Below are 25,842 nucleotides of genomic sequence, written 5' to 3' on the forward strand. Positions count from 1 at the left end.
TGGGGAGGGTAGAAGGTCCAAGCCTCTGCACTACATAATGGCATCGTCTGGCCCCTACGCCCACCCTGGTGCTACCACCCAGGTCCTAGTGCAGGGCGGAAGAGAGCCAAAGGGTCCGGGATCCTTGGTTACTGCTTTATTGCTGTTTGGATGAGTATAGAAAATGGAAGCGGCTCTGGAAGAGCCTGTGTACAAGGTAGGAAGTATACAAACGAAGAGGGAGCTAAAGAGACCACGTTCCCGCCCAGCCTAGCCTGGGCTTGGGGTGTGGGGCTGCCCGGGGCGCATGCAATAAATATGGTCCGGGCCCCAGGGAAGGGACGAGGGGACACCGCGGGAGTGGGAGACCAGGTAGGCTAGGGCTCTCTCAGCCCCCTGACTCGAAAGAGGGAAGGGTTGGCCCTGGGGTTAGTGCCACTTGTGCAAAATGAGGAACTTCACATTATCAGTCCCGGGGCGGGCGGGAGCTGGGGCAGGGGGCCCTCCGGCCGGCTCAGTCCCCTCCCCACTCCCCAACTCTGCCCTGCGCTCCGACCCCAGCGGGGAGATTCACAGTGAGAATGGGTGTGGTCGCAAGGGCCGGAGGTAGGGCTGGGAGCGCCCCAACAGTGACACCCCTCCCCCCAAAAGCAGCACGGAGCCAGAGGGGAGGGAGCCAACAAACCACAGGAAGAGGCGGAGAAGGGCCGGGGGTCTCCTTTGGTCAAAGCTGATATCAAAAATATAAATCTCCCTTCCCCCATCCCACCCCGTCCCGGGGTTTTCCCCTCAACCCCACCCCGGGCTAAGGCACAAAGCAGTGAGGCCAGGTGAGGCCGCAGAGAGGTGGGGCCGCCGCCACTGCGGCGACTCTGCGGCTGCTACTACAGTTGTCCGGGAGCGCTGTGCCTGCTCGCTGCTGCCGCCCCCGCCGCCGCTCCCTGGGGGCGCGGGCCAGGGGCCACGCGGCGGTGGCGAGGTGGACCGGCGATAGGGCGCTCTAGGTGGGGGAGAAACGGTCGATGGTCCGGCCGTCTGGCCCCGCGGCCAGGTGCGCTCCCTGGCTCAGCACCTCTGCCGCCTTGTCCGGGCTGAGGCCCAGCTCTGCGGTGAACTTAGCCAGCGGGTAGAGGCTCTCGAGCGCCACCTTGGGGTCGTGCAGGAAGTGCGTGGTCTGCGCCAGCAGCTCGGCGGCGGCGGCCTTGTCCTGCTGCTTCAGGCTCAGCTGTTCAGCCGTGAGGCGGGCCACAGCAAAGACACCCTCGGGAAAGTCGAGCTTGCCTTTGCCATCCGGGCCGGGAACGCCGGGCAGCCCCCCCAGCCCTGCCAGTGCCCCGGCTGCGCCCGCTGCGCCACCCACAGCGTGCATCTTCATGTGGCTGATGAGGTTGCGTTGCTGTGCGAACTTGCCACCGCACACCTGGCACTCGTAGGGCTTCTCGCCTGAGTGGATACGCATGTGCTCGGTGAGACGGTACTGGCGCGTGAAGCGCATGCCACACGCGTCGCACGCGAAGGGCTTGAGGCCCAGGTGGCTGCGCATGTGGCGCGTCATGGTCCCGCGCTGTGTGAACTTCTTCCCGCAGATTGTGCATGGATAGGGCCGGGTCAGCCAGTGCGTCTTCTCGTGCTGCCGCAGAGTGGCCGGGTCTTTGTAGCTTTTGTCGCACGACGCGCAGCGGTATGGACGCAGCAGCTCGCCCAGGCCTCCGGGAGCCCCAGGGACCTTGTCTCCTCCGGCTCCGAAAGGGGGCCCAAGGCCCGCGGCCCCGGCAGCTACCTCAGCCGCTTCGGCCCTGCCGTACAGCGCCTCCTCCTCCTCCACATGCGCCTCCACGTGCGCATTCAGCTGCTCAGAGCTGGGGAAGCCCTTGCCGCATGGAATGCACACATACAGGTTGTCACCGAAGCTCTCAGGCTCGCCATAAGCCAGGTGCGGGCACGGGTAGCCCTCGAGGTGACCGCCGGGTGGGCTGGGGTCCTCGCTGCTGCCTGTCTCCTCGCTGCTGCTCTTGTAGTCGTCGCCGTCGCCGCCCGCTCCAGGCCCGTCCAGGCTGCCCGGGTAGCGCGGCGGTGGAACCAAGCCGAGCGGGGGCCCCCCAGGCGAAACAGCCGGGTCCCCGCCGCGCTCCTCACAACGCTCTCCTGGGGAGCCGCGGTCCCGGCCCAGCTCGTCGCCGTAGGTGCCCAGGCCTGGCTCGTGCTTCATCCAGCGGTAGAGAAGGCTGGGCCCGTCAGGGCGGCCGGGGGGCTCGGGTCCCGGGCTGCTGCCGCCGCCACGGAACGGGTCCGGAGGCGGTACGGCCTCCTCCAGTTTCTGGAAGGGCAGAGGCGGCAGCGGCGGCAGGGAGAGCGGTGTTTCCTTGTAGGCTGCGGGGCCGGCGCTGGGAGGGCTGTCTGGGCGCGGAGGCAGCTCCCGCTCGCCTGGCGGCCGCTCCGGAGGTGCAGAACCCGGCGGGCTTTTCTTGGACAGGTCCAGGCCACAGAGCGGGGAGCAGCGGCGCTCCGCGCCGCAGAGGGCGGAGGCTGGGCCGGGGCCGGAGGCGTACAACTCGGCGCAGTGCGTGTTCACTGAGGCCTCGGGGCCCGACGGCGGCTCAGCACTGGGAGGCGGCGGAGGCCCGGCTGGGGATGAGTAGCAGGCCTGGATGACGGGCGTGGTGGCCCGCAGGCCACGGCCTGGCCGCCCGTAGGGTGCATAGCCGCCGCCGCCGCCACCGCCGCCCCGCAGGTGGCAGTACTTGCCATGACGCTTGAGGCGCTTCTTGCACAGCGCCACGAGGTCAGGGATCTGCAGGTAGCTGGCGGCGGCCAGCACGGCTCCCAGGCTCGGCTCGGTCCCCGGAGCCACGGCCGCCGCTGCCGCTGCCTCTGCGCCATCAGCCAGGCGGCCGGTGTAGATGAAGTCCAGCACCAGGCGGAACACAGCCGGGCTCACCATGTCATGGTCCAGGTTGAGCAGGTTGTCATGCACCACCAGGGACTTGAGGTAGGCGCTGCTGGCCGCCAGCACGTTCTTGTGCGCGCGGAAGAGGGCGTTCTGCACCACGATGATCACGTCGCACAAGAAGCCCTTGGTGCGCTGGTTGTTGAGCTGCAGCAGCAGCTGCCTCGAGTGGCCAGGCGCCTCCATCGTGTCCAGCATCGTCTGCCCAGCACAATCTCCTGCAGGGACACACACCAGCAGGTTCAGAGCTGGATGGAGCCCTCACTGCCGGCCACTAGCCTGGCGCTTCTCCCCTCCACTTCCCCTTCCCCTCAACTAGGCATCGAGCACGGCGGCCTGGGCACTGGCGGAGGATCAGCGACCTCTGAGTGTGGGAGCCTGGGCCCGTGGCCCCGACCAGAAGAAGGAGCAGGAGAGTGGCTGGTGGAGAGGCGGCCAGGCTGGCCTGCACCCCCAGACCCGGAGGCTCTGGGCACACAGGCTGGGTTCTGGGGGCTTCCAAGAAGAAAACTGTTCGGGCGAAGTGACCCTTTAGGAGACAGTTACCCGATTTGAGGAAAATGTCCGCTTCAGGAAAAGTCATTCAGGACCGAGAAGTTTGCCCAAGTGGGATCTAAGGGAGCCGAGTGAAAAGCGCCTCCCGCCTCGGGAGAAGTTGCCCCAGTTGGGGGAAATGACCCGGAGGAGGGGAGCACCGTGGCCGCTGTGGCGCCGCCCTGGCCGAGGGCTGTCAGGCCTTCAGTTGGGGCCCCGGGTAGCTGCAGCGGCACGGGGAGCGGAGGCAGCGGCTGCTGTGGCGGGCAGAGCACGAAGGCCGGGCCCCGGAGCGGGGAGGGCGTTATATCGGGGCAGGAGGCTGAGGCAGGAAGCAGGTGGGGGGGAGGGGGGAGCCACGCAGCTCCCAGGGGAGGGAGGGGGCAGCGCCCCGGGCGGGCACAGCGCGCAGCCGGCTGTGGCCCTGACCCCGGCCTGCGCCCCACCCGCGTCCCGGCCCGGCCTCGGCCTTAGGTCTGCACTCGCGGCCCGGCGCCTCCCTGCCCAGCTCCCCTCGGTCCCTTCTTCACGGGAACTCCGCCGCCCAAACTTGGGGAAAAGTTTCCCAACTTCAGACAGGCTGGGAGGGGCGCGCCAGCCCCACTCCTTCGTCTCCTAGCTTTTCCTCTTGCCCCCCACTTTGGCAGCCAGGCAGCCGCGGGGCCTGAGTCGAGCCCTGGGCTGCCCTGCTCGCCCGCTTGCCCGCCCGACCCTGTTCCCCGCCTGGCCCGCAGGGCCTCGCGGCCCGTTACCTGCGGCTGCAACCCTGCCGGGCTTCCCTCCCTGTAGTGGTGGCAGCTCCTAGCCCGCGCCCTACCCGCCCCACTGCCAGGCGCCGAGCTGTGCCAGGGCAGCGCCCCTGCCAGCCCCGCCCGCCAGCTCCCCTTCCCTTCCCCTCGCCTCTCCAGCCCATGTGCGGGCAGAGCCGGCCCGGGCCGCTGACCCCGCCGTGAACCCGGCGCAGAGCAGCGGCCCGGTGGTCCTGATTCCTCTAGGGGCGACACCCGGAGCTCCGAAACCCAGTCGCGTTGGGACGCCCACGCCGAAGGATGCGCCCGAGGCGGCCAGCGCGCGAGGACCGGGTTGTCTGGGTCCCCTGTCCCTCCCGGTCCCCAGCCCGAGGACCCACCTGGGGGGCATGTCGAAAGCCCCGGGCCCGGCTGCCGGCGGATCCAGGGGGGACGTGGCTGCGCTGCGCTGCCCTCCGCCCGCCGGGCCCCCGGTCGGTCTGTCCTGCTGGTCCGTCCTCCCCGCGTCCTGGTTGCGTCTCAGCCCCGCCGCGCTTTCCGCACACTCTTATCTGGAGCGGCCCGGGCTGGCGGGCTCTGCTGCAGCTATGGTGCCACCTCGTGTCCGCACTCGGTTTTGCGCGGCACAGTCGGGACCTCCCTCTGGCGCACCTGGGCTGAAGGCTCGCAGATGCAGAGCTGGATCCAGGAGGGAGGCCTATTCGCAGGTTCACCCTCCTAGATGTGCCCACCTGGGAACCCAAGCCCCAGACCCGCAAGCCACACAAACCCCGGGATTTTGAGCTGAACGCTCCCATGTGCATATTTCCAGATTCTCACATTGCCCCAATTCGGAGAAGTCCTGCCCTCAAGGAGGGGACTCTGGTGACAGTAGATGGTGGGAGGGAGGCAATGGAAATCCTAAGGGAGAAGAAAATAGACAAGATCTTTGGGGATTCTCCTTAGACATTCCAAATTGGGACTGTCCACTCGTACTCACCGCCACACAAACACACCCTCAGTCAGACACACGGGTTAAGCATGCACAAAATGAACCTGTTGGCAACCAGATCCTCTCCAGGTATTGACACCTGGGGGTGCGCATGTTTGCATAGATACTCAGCTTCCCGCTTCCGGAGTCCAAGCCCCGACTATCAAGGATACTTGGGGGGCTGCCACGTATCGCCCAACTTGAATGTGGGCAGACCGATTACCCAAACAGCCCACCCTGAACTTGCAAGTCTCTGAAGGGACCCCAGATTATTCGACTGAAAATGCATGGACAGTGCCTTTTGGGGTCCCACAGAAGTGACCCCAGTCTCCAGATTCCCCGAGTGAGCCGTTTTGAGGGATGCGCCTCGAGACCTCGTCTCCAACCCACAGACCCGAGAGAAATGTGACAGGAGGGGCTGCAGCCCGGGATTCCCCTCAAGCTCCTGCACCCCACGCGAAGGTCGGGTTCATGCAGGTGACTCTCCTTCTGGGAGGAGAGGGAACCCGCAGTGGCATGCAGGAACTCGCAGGGATACTCCGGAAGTGTCCCCGCGCGTCCCCGCCACCGCATCAAGCGGCAGCCAGCGCCAGGTTTCGCTGCGGCCCACGCTCCGCCTCTTCCCTGCACCTCCTGACCCCCGCCCACACGTAGAGGGTGGGAGTAGGTCCCGAGAACGGCTGCAGCTTCTGATTGGCTGCTCATCCCTCAACCACTGCGCTAGAGGCTGGGGTGCAGTGTTACCATAGTAACCGCTGAGGTTCGCCCAGATCCCGTCTCTCCAAGGCCTTGGAGAGCTTAGCAACCACACAGGGCAGGTGGGCGGGTGCGGGCAGCGCTCGTCGCCCCCAGTGCGGTCCTCCGCCCCCATGTCTCTGCCAGAGGTAGTAGCTGAGTCACTCATTGAGGCGACGCGGACGCGCCTGCTCGCGGTCCCTGACAGACACCAAGGGCTCGGGCGCCCCCCAGAGGCTCCCTTTCTTCCTCGGGCGACTTCATGGCCTCTGAGCCAGGAGACGGCTTCTGGTTCCCGCAGGTCCTCATTTCCACAGCGTCCTGAGCCCGCCCTCACCCTGCTTTTACTTGGCGTTATGGATCAATCTTATCCCAGTCCTCTCTTTCGTCTCCCCACGGTGTCTTCACTAGGGAAGTAGTGAGGTTCAAAAAATAAGAATGGTGGCATCCTGAGCCGAGGCCCCTATGGCAGGGGGACGTGCTGTGCACTGAGAAGTGCTGGAAGGAGATAGAAAGGCTCCTCGGTAGTGCTCTTAGAGCTGGGCTTTGAAGGATGAATAGTTCTTCCCCCAGGCAGAAAGACATTCCGGGAGAAGAGAACCTCTGAGACAAAACCGGGAGGAAAAAGAAAGAGAATCTCTAGGTGGCCAGATCCAAAGAGTGTGGAGGACCTCTCTGAACCAATTTCTGCTATAACCTTTTAACCTCTTGATTGGGCCAGATCCTTGCCCCACAAGGAGCCCCTCAGCCCTGTGCCTCTTGTGCAATGGTATCTGTCCACTGTGAACCCACCCCAGTGTCCGCTGCACCCACTGTCCTTTTTTTCCCCCAACATTTCCTGGATCCTGGTTTTCCAAGTTAACTCACTGCCCCAGCCTCTATTCTCAAGCTGTCCTTACATCTGCATGAGACTTTCATTAGATCCTCCCCTAGCCTAGCTGCCCTGTTGTGGATGTCACTCTTCTTCAATCTTTGACCTTTCCCTTCCTCCCTAGTTTCACCTGCTCTGGCCTGGCATTGCCCACTCTATACCCAATCCAGTTCCTCTCTCTGGATGCATTGCCCCTACCCCATTGAGAGCCTTTCTCAAATTAAAGGAGCTAAGCTGGACCAGGATCATTAATTTCCCTGCTCCATAGCATGAGCCCTTGCTGCCATTTCTGAACCCCAGTAACTCTAACTCCTCCAAGAAGTGGTTTCTGCCCTGCTTCCCACTGGAGACCCCTCTCTGCTAAGCTGCTGAGCTCTTGGTCTCTTTCACTCATTATCACCTTCGTATGAGCTCTGCCAAGACCCATCATTCCACAAATGGGTCCGCTGGGTGCCAAGGTCTGAAATTGACCCTACTGACATTGGCTTTCTTCCACTTGCTGAGGCTTCCTCACTCCCTTCTTCTGCCACCTTTTCCCCAACTCCTGCACAAAAGGACCCTCTTGCTCATTTCTAGGGAGTCCAAGCCACCCTCCTAAATTTTTCTGCCTTCTCGTAAATCTCCAGCTCCCTATTGGTACCTGGACTGCATTCCTTCCTTCCAGGCCCAGCCTCCTACCCAAGCTTTCCAAGACCCCTAGGATCCTTCACACTTCTTCCCCAACCCACACTGCAGGTCTAGATGCTGCCCTAGGGCCCTTCTAAGGTCCAGTTTCCTCTCCTGCCCACCCCCCTGCCCAGGATGACGCCACCGCAGTGACCATTGGGGTATAACACTGCCGCTGGGGTATCTTGTGACGTCACAGAACCGTCGGGTCCAGCCACTGAAGAGTGGGAGTGGGGACTACCGGATGAGGACCTTGGAAGACAGGGCAGGGATGGGGTTGAGCCCCAATGTGTTTTGGGAAGAATAAAAATGTAAGGGACCCGTCTGCCCTCCTGGCACTATCGTCCTGCCGCCCCCAACGCTCAGTTCCGGAAAGTTAACCCTTTATGCAACAGTACTGGGGGCACGGGCTGTTCCTGCTTACGTGTGTCCTCTCCCTCTCAGCTCCTCTTCGCCTCGGTCCCCACCCCAACCCCCCTCTGCCACTATAAATAGCCCCTCTTCCCGTTTCCTAAAATCCCTGCTGACGTCTGCAGCGCGTCAGTGTGTAGGAGCCGCGGCCGCATGAATGAGCCGCCGCACGAGTACTACGCGCGACTATAAAAGCCGCCGCGCCAGCGGGGCTGCAGGAGGCGAGCTGGCGCGGGCGCGACGCGGCCGGGCAGGTAAGCGGGACTGACCGACCGACGGGCAACAGATGGACCGATGCACAAACACGGACGGGAGGGCAAGGAGGAGACCGGCAGGAGGCAGGTCTTAGGGCCCCTATTGGGGTGGGGTTGGGGACAGGGTAGGGGACGAGGGTTTCCTCGCAGCTGGTGGAGCCAGGGCTGGAGGCGTATACAGAACCCCGTGCAGCACCTGCCCATGCCCAGATGGAGACGCAGCCACTTCGGAGGAGCATCAAATAGAAGACAGACCCTCGGAGCCCCCGCGGCTTTTCCTGGGGCTCCTGCGCCATCCTCCCAAGAAAGTGGGGCGAAGATGCTGGCGCCTCAGGAAACGCACCCCCTCCTCCTCCTCCCTTCAGCGCGGTGACTCAGCCTTGCTGCCCCCGGCCGGCTGAATAGGGCGTCGGCAAGGGACAGACGCCACCTGCCCACCACCCCAGATTCAGCTGGACCACCCCCTCCCCGTCCAGTCCCGTCGGGCTGGTTCCTCTGAGCCCCCGACTTCCCGCTTCTGCCTGAGGAGCTGTCCTCTCAGGACCAGGCAGGGGCGGGGCCTGAGCCTCGGCAGGACTGCCCCGCCCCACCGACACCGACACCCCCACCGCCACCCCCGCCGCCACCGGAAGTGCCTCTCCGCAGGGACATCTTTGACGTCACAGGGCTTTGACGTCAAGGGCCGCGTGCCGGTCCGCGAGCGCTGGGGTAGAGAAAGGCGGGAGACGCGGGGGAGGAAGAGCAGCAGCGCCCCCAGCTACGAACGACAGAGGCACTGCCGCCCGGGCAGTGTGCCGGCACCTTGGCTCTAGACTGCTTACTGCCCGGGCCGCCCTCAGTAACAGTCTCCAGTCACGGCCACCGACGCCTGGCCTCGCCCCAGGACCGCGGACCTGGCCACCTGCCGCGCCCCTGGCCCTTCTGTCCCCAAGAGTCCCTCATCCCCAGGCTCGCTGTCCGCGCCGCCGCTGTCCGCGGTGCTGATCCAAGGCAGGCGCTACCATCCGGCGGTCCCGTCCCTGTTCCCCAGGGGCTGCGAGGGGCGACCGGCCCACATGGACACCGCACAACCCAGGAGCAGTCCAGCGCCTGGTCCCCGCCGTGCGCACCGCCCCCGACACCTCCCCCCCCCCCTCCGCCGTCTTGACGTCGTTAGCCTAACGAGCTGAGGCGGTGCTGTCAGCAATGCGCGTCCCGCCCCCGCGTCTCCAGGGCAACCGTGGCTTTCGATTGTTACTGTGGGAACCGGAGGTAACAGTCTACAGCCATGGTCGCCCCGCAGCACGCCCACGCGCCGCGCCACGCCTTGCACTGCCAGCGGGGGATGGGGGAGACCACGAGCAGGAGGAAGTGGGGGCAGCGAGTCAAGATTCGGCGTGTCTGTGCAGATGGGGGCAGGAGGTTCCGCGCAAGCAGCCGGGCCTACTCCCGCGTCTGACTGACGCGTTCCACGGAGGCAGAAGATGCACGGTGTACGGAGTATGTCTGACCGTCGGCCTCACTGACTGTCCTATTCTCCTAGCCGAGGTACTGCAGCCAGGAGATAGTGAGAGAAGGGGTAGTTATGAGATTTGGGTTCTTTTTATCTCCTCAATGGGAGGGATGCTGCTGGGACTTGGAGGCAAGATAAAATGTTTTTGCCTCCTGGGGACTGAAGGGAGTAGACAACCTTATTCTTCCAGAACCCTTAGCTGATTAGGCAGAGGGCAAAGAGTAATCCTTGAACTCATTTTCTGATGGAGTCGCAGCCTTCCCTCACTCCTGTGCCCACTCTTTCCTTTCTCTGAGCCATGTAGGGTAAGAAAGCGTCCCAGCCCTCAGGAAGGCAGTGGCTTGTGAAGTTAACCTGGTCCCCAAAGTGTTGTCTGAACGCGTCAGCAATCCCTCTCTAAATGCTGGATTCCAATTTTAGACAGGAAGGTGAGGCATAAACAGACATGTAGCCCAATAGTGTCTCAAATTAGCCCTATAAGAAGGGGGGTGAATCAGAGGGGCTGAAATCCTTTTGTGCCAGTAAAGTGTGAACAATGACCTATGTCACCTGCCACCACCATCACCACCCACTTCAGGAGCTGAGTGCTGGATATTAGGTGCAGGACTTCTCAAGGGACAGTGTTGGGAATGATAAATGCAACACAGCCCTGCCAAACAATAATCCAACTTTTCTTTACTTTTCCATACCCCCTCCTTTTCTAAACTAAGACAATTTGTGCTGATTTCCAGCTAATCAGCATCCATGTGCTGCCTTCCTCCCACCCTAGGACCCTGAGGTATTAGATTAAAATGCACTTGATTCTGGAATCCAGTGGACATCTGTAGGCAGACTGTAGTGTGTGCAGGTGGAAGTAGTGCACTGGGAAGCAGGAAGGCCAGCCTGGCTTCACCAACTAGTTATTATTTTAATCTCTCCTGAGATGATAATCCCTCCTTTGGGCCAGGTCTGCTGTGAGGATCAAACAGAATTATGTAAGGAAAAACCTTTAGAAACTGCAGGATATTTTGCTTTTAAATACTATCCTCTTAGGCTACTATGTCTTGGTGGGAGGGATGTTGGGGAGACCCCAGTTCTGGTCACTTAGGCAGAATAAACAGGGGAAGGGACACATCTCTGAGCAGAACCTCTGGGACTGGGGCTATTAAGAAGTTCTTTGCTAAGGAACTCTCTCTCCCAAGAGCTTTATGAATCTAAGCTGGAGAGGTAGAAAAAAGCAATGCAGGGATATTTTGAAGAAACCAAGTCTTTTGCAGTTGGAACCGATCTGGCAAAGGTGGTCAGAGGGGGGAAAAACCAGAGAACTGACTGTACAACGTTGAGTTTTTTAGTATCTTGAAAATCATTTAATATGCCCCACCCCCAAACTATTTAAATGATTAGGAAGGTGAGGCCTGGACAGGTAGTTCAACAATAGTGAGTGGTGGTCTCTGCTCAACTTCCGTGGTGGAGCAGAGGAAACGATGACTAGTAAAGGTCAAGAATGTGAATTCTTGGATCTGAACCAACTTTGGGTAAGTTGCTTAACCTCTCTGTGCTTGTTTCCTCAGTTATAAAGTTAGATTAACATAAGAATCTACTTCATGAAGTTATGAGATTAGGCAACTAAAGCTTTTGCTTATCAAAATATCTGGCATAGTTACTACTCTATAAATGGTGTTCCTCTCTTGTCTCTGGACCTCATTTTCCTTAGTTATAAATTGAAAATATTAAATCAGATTCTTGAGAGCTAGCTCCTCTTCCCTAATGGAGTGCATGAAAATCACATGGGGGCTTTTTTCAAATAATACATATTAACTGATTAATAATCTTTCTTAGCAATGGTTTTCTAATACTACGTTGCATGGGAATGACCAGGGATATCTTGTCAAAATGCAGATTCCTGGATACTAGTGACTGACTCAGTGGGGCTGGATTTGGCTCCAGGAATCCAAGTTTTACCAGGATGCTGTTGCAAATGGTCCATAGAGTCTGTATGTGCATGTATGGGATTCTCTCTACTCCTGGAGAGAATACCAGATGACATATCTCACTTGTTGGGAACCAGTGGACCACATACCTGTTTCTTTCTGGCTTGAACATTTTATGGTTCTCGGGGGTAATTCTCCTCACCCTAAACTCCACCTAATACTGCTCTGCTCTACCCTTATCGAACTTTAAGTCCTGGCTTAAAATTTATTCCCCAATATATCTTCCCCTCTCTCCTTTAATCTTCACAATAATCCCAAGTAGCAGCAGCTGTGGTATACGAGTCATCATTTCACCTCTTGGGACCTTGCTAAAGGCAGCAGCCTATGAGTGCCATGAGAGCACGAGTCCTGAACTGCAGAGCCACTGCATTCCATTCTGAACTGCTTATTCCTAGAGAAGCCAAGAATCTGAATTTTTGTATGAAATTCCTAAAATTTTAAATACCATAAATCCAATCTTTTCTGAAATTCTACAAACCAAATCGACCAGCTCTATAGGAATCATTCGGTCCATTTCAGCACCTATTGCCAAGGGATCCCTTTAAAACATCAAGAGCAAGGCAGAGGCGGGCTGTAACAAGAGAGGTCTTCCCCCCCCCCCCCTTTCTGCTATAAAGGTCCTAAATCCAGTAAACTAAGTATGTCTGGCTAGGGAAGGGGGGTGAGGTAACACCAGCTTTTTGTCCTTTTAATCTTGGACAGCTGCTATCTATAGTGAAGAACTCAGAATTTTGGGTAACTTAAGGAATATTAGTCCAGTTGTCTCAGGATAGGCTGGTGTATTTGTGCTGCATCCCCTAATCCTAATTCCTGATCCATTACTAAAGTTTCTGAGAGCAACCATGTTTGAGTGGGATAGGGTCTGTTGTGATATCCCAGAAAAGGAACAAGCTGATGAGCCTGCAGAGACAAGGCTGAAGTCAGAGTAGTTCTGGCAGAGCACGGAAGCACTGGAAGTAGAAGAAATGGCTAAAGTGAGTAGTCTTTAGAATGCCCAGAACCCACTGCACTTCCAAACCAGAAGGGCTGCTTAGGCCTTGGCTGTAATCACTAAAGTAACATCAATCTCAGAAACTTTGCAAATGGGGGCATTTTGGAAGAAAGTTTCTTTGGTGCTGTCTTTGGCCTTCAAGGTTTTAGCACCATTCCACCCTTTATAGTTCAGAGAGGCTAAGGCAGTTATGGAGGAGAAAACAAAAAACACAAGAAGCCAGGGTTTGACGTAAGGCCAGCACACAACTCTCAAGGATTACTATGGAGGAAGCCTCAACTCGGTGTGGCCTACACAGTCTTGCCAGATGATCTCCTCCCAGAACTTCTCAGATATAAATTCTTCCCGGTCCAGCCACTGAGGTCTCCTTTATTTCTGCTTGGAGCTTAAGACTTCCACCAAAAATGTGTAAGCATATATGTACACATGCATCAACTTCTCTTGGGGGCTTATAACTGGAACATCTCCTGCCTCGTGCTGGCCTGCAGCTGTGTCAATGGCAGGCTTCCGGTATAAAATGTTTTTTTTTTTTTTTTTTGTATGAATAAAAAGATGCTCAAAATCCAAATCGCTAATTTATTGTGGTGCCAGCACCTGCTTTTCCCATGTCACCCTCCACGCACCCAGTGCTCCACTGGCCTTTTTCATATTTGAGTATAGATGCCAAGATCAAAGTCCATTAAGGCCTCCTGTTTTCCATTTTCTTGAGTGCAGAGGTGGGCTTATATAATTTGGGTTTTAAGAATTGTTATTTATCTAATTGGTGATGCTGAGGAGCCCTAATAGCAGAAGAGGTCCAAAGGTCGGGAAAAGGGGAGGGCAAGGATCATAGAGGCTAACCCAGTCATGTGTCCTCACTGGAGTGAGTAAGGGATGTAGGAGCCAGGGCATTGTTGATCTTTTACTCTACAAACTGGTCCAAGAACTTGAGGTAGGCCTGACGCTGGGGTGCAGCTGCTGGAATGAAGTGGCCACCAGAGTGGGTGAGAGTGATGGCTCCAGTGAATCGGCTAGCCAGTTGCACACTTTCCTCAGAGGGGATGACACGGTCAGTGTCCCCAAAAACATGGAGTGAAGGTAGTGAAAAGGGGCCCTGCAAGACGGATTCCCGAAGACCAAGGCCCCGAGGACAGAAACCAGATATCAGGATGATAAACCTTGGCAAGGGAAAGCGGGTGTCACCAGCCTGGCCAAGGGCACACACAAGCGCTGCTAGCGCGGCTCCCTGGCTGAAACCAAGCAGTCCACTGAAAGGTCCCAACTCGTTCAGTGCCCGTGCCACCGTTTCCAGGGCTTCCTCCAGACCCCTGCACACTGTGGACTCTTTCAGTGCGGAGAAAACATCTGCCTCCTGTTCTGAGAACCACCAGCCTCGAAGCTGCTCCTCTGGAGGGAAGAGCCCTACAGCGATATGGAGGAGAGGATGAAGTTAGGGCATGGCGGAATCCAAGGGAAAAGTTATGGAAAAGGGAGGGGAGTGTTTGGGAATGATAGGGAGAGACGGCTGAGGGGTGAGAGAAGACGGTCTGAGGGAAATGAGGTGGGGAATAGAGCGGCATGGAGAGAGGGGAAAGACAGATCAAGGTGGAAACCTGGGAGGCTGTGATGGAAAAAATGAAGGTTATGGGCAAATGAAGTGAGAGGAATAAGGGGCGATGCAAGGTTTGGGGTATGCTGACGGGTGTTATGGGGACGAGAAAATAGACTTGGAGCGCATTTCCGGGCAGAGCTCGTCTCACCAGACTCCGGCCCGACACCCTCCGGGCCCGCTTTGTCCACGACTGGGTGCGGGCCGCTGAGGCACACAAGCTCGGCGCGGCCCCGCAAAGCCTTCCTCAGCGCTCCTGTCTTCTCGCGGAAGCCCCGCTCGCTCTGCCGGAAGCCCGCCAAGCACAACACCCGAAGAGGTTGTTTCGCCGCCATTCCGCAGGGCAGCGCGACTTAAGCACCGGAAATAACCCTCCCCCGAGTGGAAGTTCGATTACGTGAGGGGCGGAACCAAATGCCGGCCCCACCCTGAAGGCGGGCCTCAGAGCAAGCGGGCGTGCCCATGACAACGCGGAGGGGTGAAGCGCGGCCAGAGGGGCGGTATACCTGAAACCCAGGAGCGTCTCAAGAAGCGAGGGGCGCCGCCTTCTCGTTTCTGCAGCTGCAACTCTCGCAAGTCGCGGCTGGCGAGGGGCGCGAAGACCCCTCCTGCACCTGAAGTCGCACATTTTGGTCAGGGTCCCTCTTCTACGTCCTCCACCCCTTTCCCATGTTTTTCCCATTGCAGCCGCAAGGCGGCGGCCTCGGCTCGCGTCGCTGGGGAGCGAAGTGCCAAGGCCGCACCCAGGAGCGGTCACTGCTGTCTCCTTGCAGTCCCTGCCTACCTTCCCTGGTAGAGGCCGGCCTGCGGCGGGCCGGTCCCATCCGTGGTTCACTGTCCATGGTCCCAAGGAGTTTCTGGCGTAAAAGTCCATGGGGTAGGGCTGTTGCCAGGAAATGTCCTTTAGGGCCACTGCTGCCTAGGGGAGGAAAACCGGTCAATAACATCTGCCAAAATTTTTCTGTGCAGAATTATTTAACCCAGTCCTCACAATGGCCTACGAAGGTTTTATTATTCCTATACCACAGGAAATGTGAGGTTCAGAGAGCTTAAGACAGTTGGCCAAAGTCACCCAGCAATGAAGTGGCTCAGCTGTAACTAAGTGTTGCCCACCCATCGCCACTCCCCTTCAGATTCCTCCCTTGAGAGAATCAGGTACAAAGCCTACTGTCTACCAGGGATTTTCACATCTTGGTGTTACCTCATAGGGTGTCAGCAGCGGCTTGGGGAAGGCTGTGCCCCAGTCAATGGAAAGGCGTGGACATGCCACTTGCACCCACCTGAGAAGAGAAGTCAAGTCAGACCCAAGGAAAGGTCCCTCCCCTTCTCCTGGACAGCATGCTGAAGAACATGACTCTGTCCCCAATGAATGCTTAATATTAATTTTAAAGACTGTAACCTACTACTGTTTAGAATAACACTGTAGTGTTGCTTATCTTCTCCTGTTTCCTCTACTGACTACAAGCTTTCTGAGGGTAGGACCTGGGCAGCTCATTTGTGATGGTATAAGAGTCAAATTTAGGGTTTGGTACAGTGCAGATGCCAACCACCCCTCAAACTCATCTCACACAGAACTACTAATGTTGTTGCAATTGCCTGTGAGCCCCCAAGGAAGACAAAGTAGGTATGACCCATAGCCAAGGGTAGCCCCTGCTGTATGAGTGCTCTGTAAATGTTAAAATTTCATGATTGTGGAAGCAATCCTCATTTATTCCAGCCTTCAATATGTGCTGGGCAGGAATCAGAATCTAAGTCTCTTTAACTAGAGTCATAGGTAGGCAGGCAAGGGAAAACGTACACGTCCACCTGAGGAAGTAGGCTGAGCTTGCTGGGGAAGACCTCAGAGAGCAGCAGCCTCACAAAGGGAAGTCTCAAGGCTTGGAGCCGAGATTCCAGGTGCTGTTGGTAGAGGGAGACAGAGGTAGGGTCACCATGATCAAGTAGCCATGGCCAGATCCCGTAGCCTACTGTTTTCCCAGTCAGTCCCCTCCTCCAGGGGCCATCCTGAGCCCTGACCTCCAGAATCTTGGGGCAGCCCTGACGGCCCAAAGTGCCCAGGATAAGGCCCCAGGATTTAGCTGAGCGGGCAGCGGTTATGGCTTCTTGGCGGTTGACGTGCATGCGCTGGTGGTCATAATGCTCTCTGGACAGGACTTTGCTGTATGGATCATATCTGGAAAAGAAGAAGATGTAGGGGTCACCATAACAGCCACTCGTGGGACTTGCACTGTATACAAGACTCCCTGACTCAGCCCCTTGGTCTCCTAAACCCGCAGACTCCATGCAGGTAATTAGGAACAGAGGCAAGAACAGAGATTGTCATTGGGAAGATTAGTCCCACAGCTGGAGCAGGCAAGAATAAGAGAGGATTTTAGGATCTTGGTGTGAATTCCAGGAGATGGGTGGGCACTATGCAGCAGCAGCCTTGGGTTTGATACCTAGATTCAGGACGCAAGTGCCTCAGATCTTTAAGGCCGGGCTATGTTAAGGGAATGAGAAGGTTTTTGCCAATTGAGAACCTCGGTGGCAGAGAATTCCACCCCCTTCCCAGTTGGTCAACCCAGCTCAGCCCATACCGGTAAGCAGGGACATTGGGGTTGGCAATCATGACAGATTCCAGATGGAAGCGGCCATCTCCGAGATATCTGTAGTGGAGTAGAAAGGGGTGGTAAGTGTGGGTTGAGGTAGAAGCAAGTACTGGCTTGGGGATACAAAGGACTGAGTTCTTAGCTGGCTGTGCTACTGACTGCGTGTATAAACTGGGACAGATCATTTCACCTCCCAAGGCCTTGATTTTCTCCCATGTAGAATAAGGAGTTTGAATTGATGACCATAAAGTCCCTTTAGTTATATAATGTAGAATCTAAAAACATCCCCCACCCCCAGCCTTCTGGGGGAAGAATAAAGGGGCAGCTGAGGCAAGGTAGGCTGCTCAGGGCTCCAGAGAACCTAACTTGGAAGTGGAGGACAGAATCTCTCTTACCAAGTTCAATACAGACATGGGAAGTAGTGTTCAGGATGTCATCTACGTTGTAAATGAGATTTAAGGGTATACACTGGCTATTCTCTATACAAACTAGATCTTCAGTCCAGTTGCTGAGTTGTAACAATAGCTACTGTTCATGGGACGTGTGCCTTCTGTGCTCTGGGCCTGGACTAAGCACCTGGCATGTATGCCTTTACTCAGTCTTATCAAATAATCCTCTAAGCTATAGTGTCCCCATTTTAGAAGATACCACTGAGGTTCAGGGATATTAAGAAACTTTCCCAAGTCCACAGCTATTAAGCAGTATATCTGGGACTGGACTCTAGGCTTAATCATCAGGCTGTACCCAGCATGTCCTAAGAAGATGCTACCTATAAACAGTACCTTCCCAGGCCATGGAGAGGCCAGAGCATGGAAAATCTGCCATGGCAGCTTCTCTGGGAGACCACACTAAATTTTGATGAATTGCCAATACTCAGAGTATTCCTCCTTCCCACACTCACCTTAGAGCCTCCAAGGGTAAGTATCTGTGAGTTCAAGTTATGCAGGTACAGGTATTGGGAATGTCCCTCAGGGAGCAGAGCTGCCAGGTATGGGCTAGGGAAGGCCCTGATATGGGCTCGTCTATGGGCAGGGGTGTCTGTTTGGGTGTAGCAAGGTCTGTAGAACCAGCAGCTGCAGCCCCAGAGGTGGGGCTGAGTCAGGGGACTGCCGCTCCTTCATTCCCTGTCATTAGCCGGGAATGGGGCACCCCTCCTCAGCCCCAGCCGGGAGCTGTCGGCTCTGAGGCTGGCTGCATTCACACAACATTAAGCATTTCCATTACCTAAAATAATTAGGCAGCAGGAGACACGCTGCTCCTGCTTGTTAGCTGTCCGGATGCTAAATTAATGGGGCTACAGCCTGGGTGTGCCCATCCATCTTCTCCAATTATATTCCCACCATTTCCAGCCCACCTGCATGCACCACCGGGCCTTCTGATCCCTGCCCCACCTTGGGCATAGCCTTCTGAATAGTGGACAGAGCACTGAAGAGGGAGACAGAAAACCTGAAACCCTATTTGGTCCCCATCTTGCAGGATGACCTTGAGCAAATGGTCAAGGAGCTTTAGACTCCTAGGGTACATTTCTTACATCTCTATGACTGTCCCTCCTCCTATTTCACTTACACAACAGCCTCCACCTCTTTGGATAGGTAAGGAGATGTGCAGCCCAGAATCTCCCCAGGGGACAGAGGTTTGCACTGTGGGACACTCACACGATACTCAGCTTTCAGCTCCTGGGCAGCTGCCTGTAAGGACAACAAGAGAAAGGAAACAAGAGGATGGAGACGGGGAGCCAGAGGCAGAGGACCAGCCTGCAGCACCTGGCTGCGGGATCCAGGAATGGCCTGCAGACTGGTTGCTGTCTGTCCACTTACCTGCAAGGTTGACACAAACTGAATGGTGCTGACCAGGGCAAGGGCACTGGCTGGGGGAAAGGTGAGGCGGATAGAGTCCAGTAGGTGGGTTGTGTCTATCCGGATGTCCACAAAGACATACAGCACCCGGAAGTCTTGGGCCGAGGTGTCCATGGGAACTAGGAGGAGGGAAGAGTTGAGGCTTTGTTTTGGAAGGCAAGACAGGCAGAGAGCTTGGCCTGGGCCAAGGTCTCTGAGCAGCCAGGGCCAGTGGCTTCAGACTGCAGGTAGAAGGGGGGTGGGGGTGGGTCACAGGTCCTTCAGAAGCTCCCTATGTGTCACTCAGGTGGGGCCCAGCCTACTCTACTACCAACAGCCTTTAAAACACCCTCATCTGGGACACCAGCATAGTTTCCAAGTCAACCAAACCCAAAGGAAAGATCCACCTGCAGAGCAGGAAGGCTGAGGCCATCCCAGAAACCAGGAGGGACCTCATGCCTGCGAGCAGGACAAGAAGGCATCGTGAAGGAGATCAACGTACAGTCCTGCCTCCCTGGTCTACCATACCCAGGCAGCTGTGGCCATAGTGCACCAGGAAGTCAGCTCCCAGGGCCCTTGCAGTAAAGTCATCCACACAGCAAGCCCCATAGGTCACATCACCCATCACCATCACTTCAGCCTCTGTGAACCTGTGGGGATGGGCAACAATAAGATGGTGAAACAAGGAATGAGGTAGGAGAGAGACCTAACACTGTGGAGGTATCTCAGGGCCTAGTTCCTCTCTCCCTATCTCTTCCAATCCCTTGGGTAGGCAGCTGCCATTTCTGCCAACAAAGAGTAGGAGGGGCCCAGCTGCCACCTCCCCCAGCCCTGGCAGCAGGTCCTGGAACTGTAGCTGTATGAGGATGGTCTCTGTAGCATTCTGATTCCTCTGCCCAAGCTCAGACTGCAAGAGGTACCCCCAACTCTCGAACTGGAATACACAGGATCAAACACAGACCTTTGATGCCCTAACTCATCCCACCCAGAGTGCTGAAGCAGTGAGCATGTACACATGTGCAAAGGCACCTGCGCCCATGCTCTGGTACCATGAGGTGCGTGGGCATGCACGTGTGGGTACATACAGCCTCCCTGACTCCCAGACTCCCTGCTACTTCCTCACCCTTAGTCAGGGCCCTTTGTGCCCAGGATTGGGGGACCCATGCACAGCTCTACACAGCACATGGCACCTCCCACGCACCTCATGCGTCAGGAAGAGTGGGCTCTGGCCAGCACAATGCCATGGGATCTGTTGCCAGGCCTGAATCATTGTAGAACGGGGGTGGGTGGGGAAGACCATGCACCCCCTAAACTTACTACAGGAACGGAGCTGAAGGACCAGCTCTTCCCTGGGAAACCCACCCTTGGGGCATGTATCCTGGCTCAGTTACTGGGGTCTCCCCATTCTTTTCCTGGAAATGTGGTGGGGAAAGCTAAGCTGCTGCCAGTCAGCCCCTATCTCCACCCCTCCTTCCCCAAATCAGGCTGTGCACAGAAGCAGATTATTCAACTCCTTAGAATGCAGCCCAGGCATCTGAGTCAGCCTGAGCACTTAATTTTTTATAGATTAAAATGTATGCAAATTGGCCCAAGCCCCAGAGAGCATCCCCAAGGGTCGAGAGGGTGGGAGCAGGGAAGTGAGTCTGGTGGATGAGGAGCAGGGTGTGGGGAGGGCAGCAGCAAGGAAGTGGGAGGTCCCCCGTCACACGATGACCTCCCCTTTTTCCATTCCCCCTCCCTGTTCCTGTGCCTGTTCCAGATGGCTGAGCACTCAACCCCCCTCTCAAAGATGGTACATTGTATTGAAGAAACTTCGAGGGGGTAGAGGAACTGAATACTGTCTCCTAGGCACTTCTCTCCCTGCCAAGCCCCTCCTTGTTCTACTCCTCGAGATGAGCCAGAGAAAATGATTCCCTCTAGCCAGACCCCACACTTATTACTCCATTGATTACAGGGTCAGCTCTGAGGATTCATAGGTTCCTCCTCAGACCCCACCATCTGCTCTGTCTAAATTTTGGGTTTTCTCCTTTGTGTGTATATGGTTGTGGGAGGGGACAGGGTAAGGCAGAGGTCCTAAAGGACAAAATGATGCCAAAAGGCAGAGCTATAATGGGCAAGGGGAAGGTCTTGACCCATCTCCCTTTCCAATGCTCCAAGCCTCACCTTTCCAAGATATCCACAATGGTGCAGGCAAAGAGGAGGAGGCCTTCAGGCATTTGCAAGGCCACTGCAAGACAGAGCGAAGACATAAGAACAGACGGCTGGGGCAAGTCTGGAATGGGGACACTGCCACTAACTGGGCCAGGTAACCTCTCCATCCCCACTTAGCTGAAATCTTGGGGGCTCACCCTTCTTGGCCTGGGCCTGCTGGATCCTCCAGATGGTCTTGGGGATCTCAAAGTTATAGTTGGAAGGCAGGACTTGAATGGCTGCCTGCAGCTGGGGGTCATTCAGGATCTCAGGGGGGATCTGATTGGCCAACCGGCCCCGAGGGGCTCGACCTAGGATGAATGTAAAGCCTGAGTCAGTACCTGGCTAAAACCATAGCCAGACCCAGCTGTTAACTCCACCCAAGTTTCAGGCCCAGATCCCATATCCCATCCTCTTCCCCAACTGAGTTCATCCTGAAGCTAGAAAGACAACTCATTAAGCCAGAAGAAAATCTGCATAATTAATTTCCATGTTGTGAGATTATTGGGAATCAAAGGTTTGAAAGACCATAAGTGGGGAATCGTTCACCCCCTTATCTCAGGAGAGCAGAGGTGACATCAGGGGACTGAACCGAGGGGCAAACAGGAAAAAAAGTCCAGATAACTGCTCCTTGATAGTGAATGATCCTGAGAAAAACCCAGGAGGCAAGCCAGCCCAAGCATTCTGGGAAAATGACCCTCTTCTCCCCTGCGTAAGAACACCTTGAAGTTCTGAGATCCTAGATAAGAGATCTATATGCAAACTGTTTTAAGTACTAATTTAATAGACTGACTTCCGTACTTGAGTCCCACTGATTATGTCTACACTGGTTAATTTCTGCATTCTTCCCTTTCCTCATTTAAAAGGGAAATAAACATCATACATTTAACTGACTTAACAAGTCCCCTAGTCCCATTGTTCTCTCGGGAAGAGTGGACAGAACACACTCTAGTCAGGACTGCAGGTAAATAGGTAAAGATAGAAGTGACCTTGCCCTTTAAGGGCTAGTAGTCTAGTGGGGGCAAATACAAATAATTACAATCCTTGATCAAAGGATAAAACATTGTAGCCCGTTAGCAAAACTGCAGCCCTCTGTCTGCACCCTGTTTGCCACAATTCAGCTTAGCTCAACCCCCAGATATTTCTTTAGGAGCCAGATAGTTTGAGAATGTGACAGGGCAAGAAATTAATTTATTCAACGAATATTTACTGAACCTGTACTATGTGCCAGAACTTATGCTGACTCCTTACTATATAGGCAGGCTCTTCCTAGACCTGATGGGGGTAGGTGGGTAGGTTGTAGTGGTGGTAATGATGCCGTTGATAACTAGCATGGCAAGTTGGGACCCTGAGAAAGGACTTGAATGCTCTGGTTTTGTTCAGTTGTTGGAACAACCAGCCCAGTGTCCCTGGGCCCCGCCACAGAAGCTCCTCTGACAGGCCCAAGTTAGTGTGTAGGAGCGGCTAGTCTTAGAATCTCAATTTGTCCCAAGGGCCAGTAGGAGCCTCCTCCTTTATCACGTGGCTGTAATCTTCTGTTTCCGTCAGTATTCGAAAAAAGGCTGTCAGATCCCTGAAGGCAGGTCTGTAGTCCAGCCCCTGAACCTTGCAGAGGCCTGGTATTCAAAAAGTTCAGTAAGTGCCGGGTCAATGAAACCACGTGCCTCTTTCCTGAAAGCATTTCTTGAAGGGCCCATTTGTGGAATGACCTCTGCAACGCGCCAGGCTCCTTCCCTCCCCGTCAGGTCCACCTTTTTCGTGAGTCTTCAGGTGTGTCTGTCTGCCGGCCAAAGCAGGGGGCAGCGTTTTCGGCTTAAAGACTACAAGTTCTTTAGGGCAGCTCACGATCGCGCCCTAGGGCTACAAAAAGACCGGTACCCCTGGGCTCCGGTTACAGCCGCCCAGGAGGAGAGACGGCGGGACCTTCCAAGTCTGGCGGAGAAAGGGGGCTGGTCCTGTCACTGACTTGGGGGGGTCCTACCCCGAAATGCGAGATCGCATCGTTGTAGAACCCACCTCTGCCAGGGCCATTCCGGCCGCCTGGCTCCGCCGCCTCGGATACAACGAGCGCCGCCATCACGGCTCTGCCCACGTGGTGACCAAAAAGACAGTGCTAGAAGAACCCGGAGAGCAGAGACATTGCGATCGATTGCCGATCAGCCAGAGAAGGGCGGGGATTTGCTGGGCGGAGACCGTAAAGGAGAAGATAGGGGCATGGCTATTGTAGGCCCTTTTCCTCCCGCAAGGTCCGGACTCGCGGGAGCCCCTAGTGGTCCCCGACGATTGCACTCTCCCTGCGACGTGTCCCCTCTTCCTCCTCTCCGCCGGCCCGAATCTGGCACTCCCAGACCAGAGCTCTCCTACCTACCGACTTCTGCGGGCCGAGTCTTGTGAATGGGGACACCAGCAGGTTCCTTCAGCTACCCTGCTTTCTCCTCTCCTGGTAAACAGTAGATTCCTGTGGGTAGAGCCACATTCCCGTCCTCGAAGGACCCCACTGCCCCTAAACTACAGAACAGAACTCTTCATCCACCAGCCCAGCTCCACATTGAGTCTTGGTGCCGTTTTTCCAGAGTGCAGGGATGCCCTCCCCACCTTTAGAACCGACTGTGTATGGAAGGTTCACATGTGAAAAATTGCTAGGAGAGGCCCTGAGCCTGAGGGTGCTTTCCTATAAGGGTGCGGCAGGCCAAGGACTCCGATTGCCTAAACCTTCTGGATCCTGGGCAACGTTTTCCTACCTAGGCTGCTCCTCAGGCCAAGGACAGCCTTTCTCCTGATCTGTGAACTGAGTTCCAGGGATCCCAAAGGGGAAACAGAACAACCAGAGACAACCTTGACCTTTGGAAAAGCAAAGTACCTGCAGGACTGGCTTTCAGCAAGGTTTGCCTCATAGACCAATGGTCCAGCCATTTGGCCAGCCAGCCCTCTGGCATCTCTTCCTCTCTGTGTGGTGGTGATGTGAGTACAGCTGGCCCTTTAAGGCAGCTCTGTGGCCTCAGGCTCCCCTGGAGGCCCTCCCAGCTTGGAAACTCCTAATTAAGGTGCAGAGAGAAATGAAAAACAAGCAGCCAGGGACTGGCCCTGTCTGAGAGGCTGCCCAGAGAAGAGGTATGACTGATCAGGCTGGGAGTGAGCAGCAGAGGGGAGGACCAGAAGGGGTCATTGCTCTGCCCCTCAGCCCCTCTTAGGACAATCACAGCTTTGGACAGGAATGTGGGCACATGAGTCCCAGGAATACCCTTCTCACCTCGATGAGTCCAGCCTGGACGTTCCCATATTCCCCAGTTTCTCTGGACACCCAGGGTGCAGGATATCAATTCTAGGAATCCCCTGAGTCCAGCTCCTTTCAGGACACTGAAGCCCAGCTTTAGCTCCAGCTGCAGCTGCAAGTTCCAAGGGAGAAAGATCAGCTCCCTTAACAGGCACCTTGCCCCTTAGAATCTTTTCCTAGGTAGAGGTGGGGCTCATTGATGATGGAAGGCCCCCATCTTCTTATAACAGTTCCCCACAGCCTCTGTGCTGAATGAGTTGCCCTGGCCCCCATTAGGAAACCAGGAAAGATGTGAGCATGTCCCCCAAGACATTGCAGTACAAAACATTGGGGGCTGCCATTCAACTTAATCCAAGAACACCTCCATCTGTCTGTGGGGGTCTCCCTGCCTGAGTTACTCAGCAGTCTGAGTAATTAGTGCCTGACAAGAAGGCAGGCACAGTGCACCCCCACATTATACCACAACACCCGCCTAAAAAGTCACCCCCACCCCTGGCTGGACTCCAAAGCAGCACCAAGATCTCCTGAGGCTTGAAATAACTTTGTTTCTCACACTCACGCCCAGCTCCAGCCGACTTTGCCTAAGATGCTGGAGTTTGTGGGGTATGGGATCATGGGGAGGCAGCTTGAGGCGGTGGCAGGAGGAGTAACACACCCTGATCCATGCCCACATTTTGGCACTGATCTGCTGTATAATACTTGAGCACGTTGTTCAACCTTCCTGGGCCCTTAGTTTACTTATGGAGGGCCTCCGCAAGCTCTGTGTCATTGAGTTCAGCTTTAGTGTCATCCTGTCAGGGCTCAGGCAGGGCGTGGGGTCACCCCAGCCCTGCAGCTGGTCAAGGCTAAGAGAAAGAATGCCTCACCTTCTATTCCCACCCCAAGATGGACTCATCTTCCTAATCTTCAGAACTAGGTTACTTTCTCACCTCCAAGCATTTGCACTGTCTCTACTACCTGAAATGGCCCTTTCCCTTCTCAGCTTGTTAAACTCAGTCCTCAAGACCTAACCCAAATGGCACCTCTTCTTGTGAAGCCTTCGCTGATGGTCCTTCACCCCTGCCCCAAAGCTAGCACACACTACTCCCACGCTTTGTATTTTCCCCTGTCACATTCTAAGACAGACTGTGGGTCTTTCTTCCCCAACTATGCCATAAGCTCCTGAAAGTCCAAGCCTATAGTTAGCTCACACTTGAGCCTCAGTACATTGAATGCTTGTGTAAGTGAATGAATGATGCTGGCCTTCTTTTTGACCTTCCTATCATGCCAAGTTTTTCTCCAAGGAATCATACAACTCATTCTCTCAAATTAGAACTCTACTTAGATGTCATCTGCTAAGAGTAGCATTCCCTGACCCTTCATGTTAGCTCCAGAGCAATACCCTGTTTGCTTTTTTTCCAAGCAGCATCTTATCTAGACTTTCCCTGTTTGGTCCCTATTAAACTGTGAATTCCACAAATGCACAGATCTTGTCTTTATCATTGGTTGAATCCTCAGGAATAGTAGTGTCCAACACATGATAGACTCAATAAATGTGTCTTGAATGAGTGACTTAGACTACTCTTTTTCCTCTCCCAGGACCCCTCTTATCCCAGGCCAGTAGGGGGTGCCGGCCTCCACCCAGGATCTTGGTTAGCCTGAACATTCTAAGCTCAGTCCAACTTGTCCCCTGTGAGACCGGCTTTCTAGGTGGTACCTCTTCCATTTTCTGCGAAGCCTCGGGCGGGGTCTGTGTAGATCGAGGGAAATCAGAGGCCCCCTTGGCGGAGAAAGTCCATCTGAGCCAAACATTGGTTCT

At 55.8% G+C, this 25,842-nt stretch overlaps 4 protein-coding genes across 6 annotated transcripts; all 4 read right to left on the reverse strand.

Moving 5' to 3' along the window:
- Positions 1-121: 121 nt before the first annotated feature.
- HIC1 (HIC ZBTB transcriptional repressor 1) lies at positions 122-4,862 on the reverse strand. 2 transcript variants are annotated; one of them, XM_016138903.2, is made up of 2 exons: positions 4,590-4,862; positions 122-3,144 (listed from the first exon to the last, which is right to left on the reverse strand). In XM_016138903.2, exon 2 carries the CDS (start codon positions 3,122-3,124, stop codon positions 980-982), a length of 2,145 nt encoding a protein of 714 aa, XP_015994389.1. In that variant the 5' UTR covers positions 3,125-3,144; positions 4,590-4,862; the 3' UTR covers positions 122-979. The 2 variants fall into 2 exon arrangements, with proteins under 2 accessions (XP_015994389.1, XP_015994388.1); XM_016138902.2 differs by lacking the exon at positions 4,590-4,862 and adding an exon at positions 3,473-3,791.
- On the reverse strand, positions 4,452-5,909 carry LOC118603926. Its single transcript, XM_036223338.1, has one exon. It carries the CDS (start codon positions 5,010-5,012, stop codon positions 4,452-4,454), a length of 561 nt encoding a protein of 186 aa, XP_036079231.1. The 5' UTR covers positions 5,013-5,909.
- Positions 5,910-13,089: 7,180 nt separating this feature from the next.
- On the reverse strand, positions 13,090-14,657 carry OVCA2 (OVCA2 serine hydrolase domain containing). Its single transcript, XM_016138916.2, has 2 exons — positions 14,309-14,657; positions 13,090-13,970 (listed from the first exon to the last, which is right to left on the reverse strand). Exons 1-2 carry the CDS (start codon positions 14,490-14,492, stop codon positions 13,471-13,473), a joined length of 684 nt encoding a protein of 227 aa, XP_015994402.2. The 5' UTR covers positions 14,493-14,657; the 3' UTR covers positions 13,090-13,470.
- DPH1 (diphthamide biosynthesis 1) lies at positions 13,833-22,883 on the reverse strand. 2 transcript variants are annotated; one of them, XM_016138915.2, is made up of 13 exons: positions 22,787-22,883; positions 20,929-21,081; positions 20,744-20,807; positions 19,109-19,230; positions 18,563-18,720; positions 18,312-18,433; positions 16,734-16,802; positions 16,174-16,330; positions 15,956-16,056; positions 15,359-15,437; positions 14,942-15,076; positions 14,664-14,771; positions 13,833-13,970 (listed from the first exon to the last, which is right to left on the reverse strand). In XM_016138915.2, exons 1-12 carry the CDS (start codon positions 22,845-22,847, stop codon positions 14,682-14,684), a joined length of 1,311 nt encoding a protein of 436 aa, XP_015994401.2. In that variant the 5' UTR covers positions 22,848-22,883; the 3' UTR covers positions 13,833-13,970; positions 14,664-14,681. The 2 variants fall into 2 exon arrangements, with proteins under 2 accessions (XP_015994401.2, XP_036078448.1); XM_036222555.1 differs by lacking the exon at positions 22,787-22,883 and adding an exon at positions 22,435-22,623.
- Positions 22,884-25,842: the final 2,959 nt, after the last annotated feature.

Source organism: Rousettus aegyptiacus, unplaced genomic scaffold (assembly GCF_014176215.1).
Source record: "Rousettus aegyptiacus isolate mRouAeg1 unplaced genomic scaffold, mRouAeg1.p scaffold_m13_p_6, whole genome shotgun sequence".
In the NCBI taxonomy this organism is placed as follows: Eukaryota; Metazoa; Chordata; class Mammalia; order Chiroptera; family Pteropodidae; genus Rousettus; species Rousettus aegyptiacus.

Coding starts and splice junctions, on each gene's coding strand:
- HIC1 (XM_016138902.2), bottom strand. CDS start 3,509: ATGACTTTTCCTGAAGCGGACATTTTCCTCAAATCGG. Junction 3,145..3,472: donor GGACATTTTCCTCAAATCGG/GTAACTGTCTCC, acceptor GTGTCCCTGCAG/GAGATTGTGCTGGGCAGACG.
- DPH1 (XM_016138915.2), bottom strand. CDS start 22,847: ATGGCGGCGCTCGTTGTATCCGAGGCGGCGGAGCCAGGCGGCCGGAAT. Junction 16,057..16,173: donor GCTGCCCCAAGATTCTGGAG/GTCAGGGCTCAG, acceptor CTCTACCAACAG/CACCTGGAATCTCGGCTCCA. Junction 15,077..15,358: donor CGCTGCTGACACCCTATGAG/GTAACACCAAGA, acceptor TTCCTCCCCTAG/GCAGCAGTGGCCCTAAAGGA.
- OVCA2 (XM_016138916.2), bottom strand. CDS start 14,492: ATGGCGGCGAAACAACCTCTTCGGGTGTTGTGCTTGGCGGGCTTCCGG. Junction 13,971..14,308: donor GGGTGTCGGGCCGGAGTCTG/GTGAGACGAGCT, acceptor ATATCGCTGTAG/GGCTCTTCCCTCCAGAGGAG.
- LOC118603926 (XM_036223338.1), bottom strand. CDS start 5,012: ATGCACATGGGAGCGTTCAGCTCAAAATCCCGGGGTTTGTGTGGCTTG.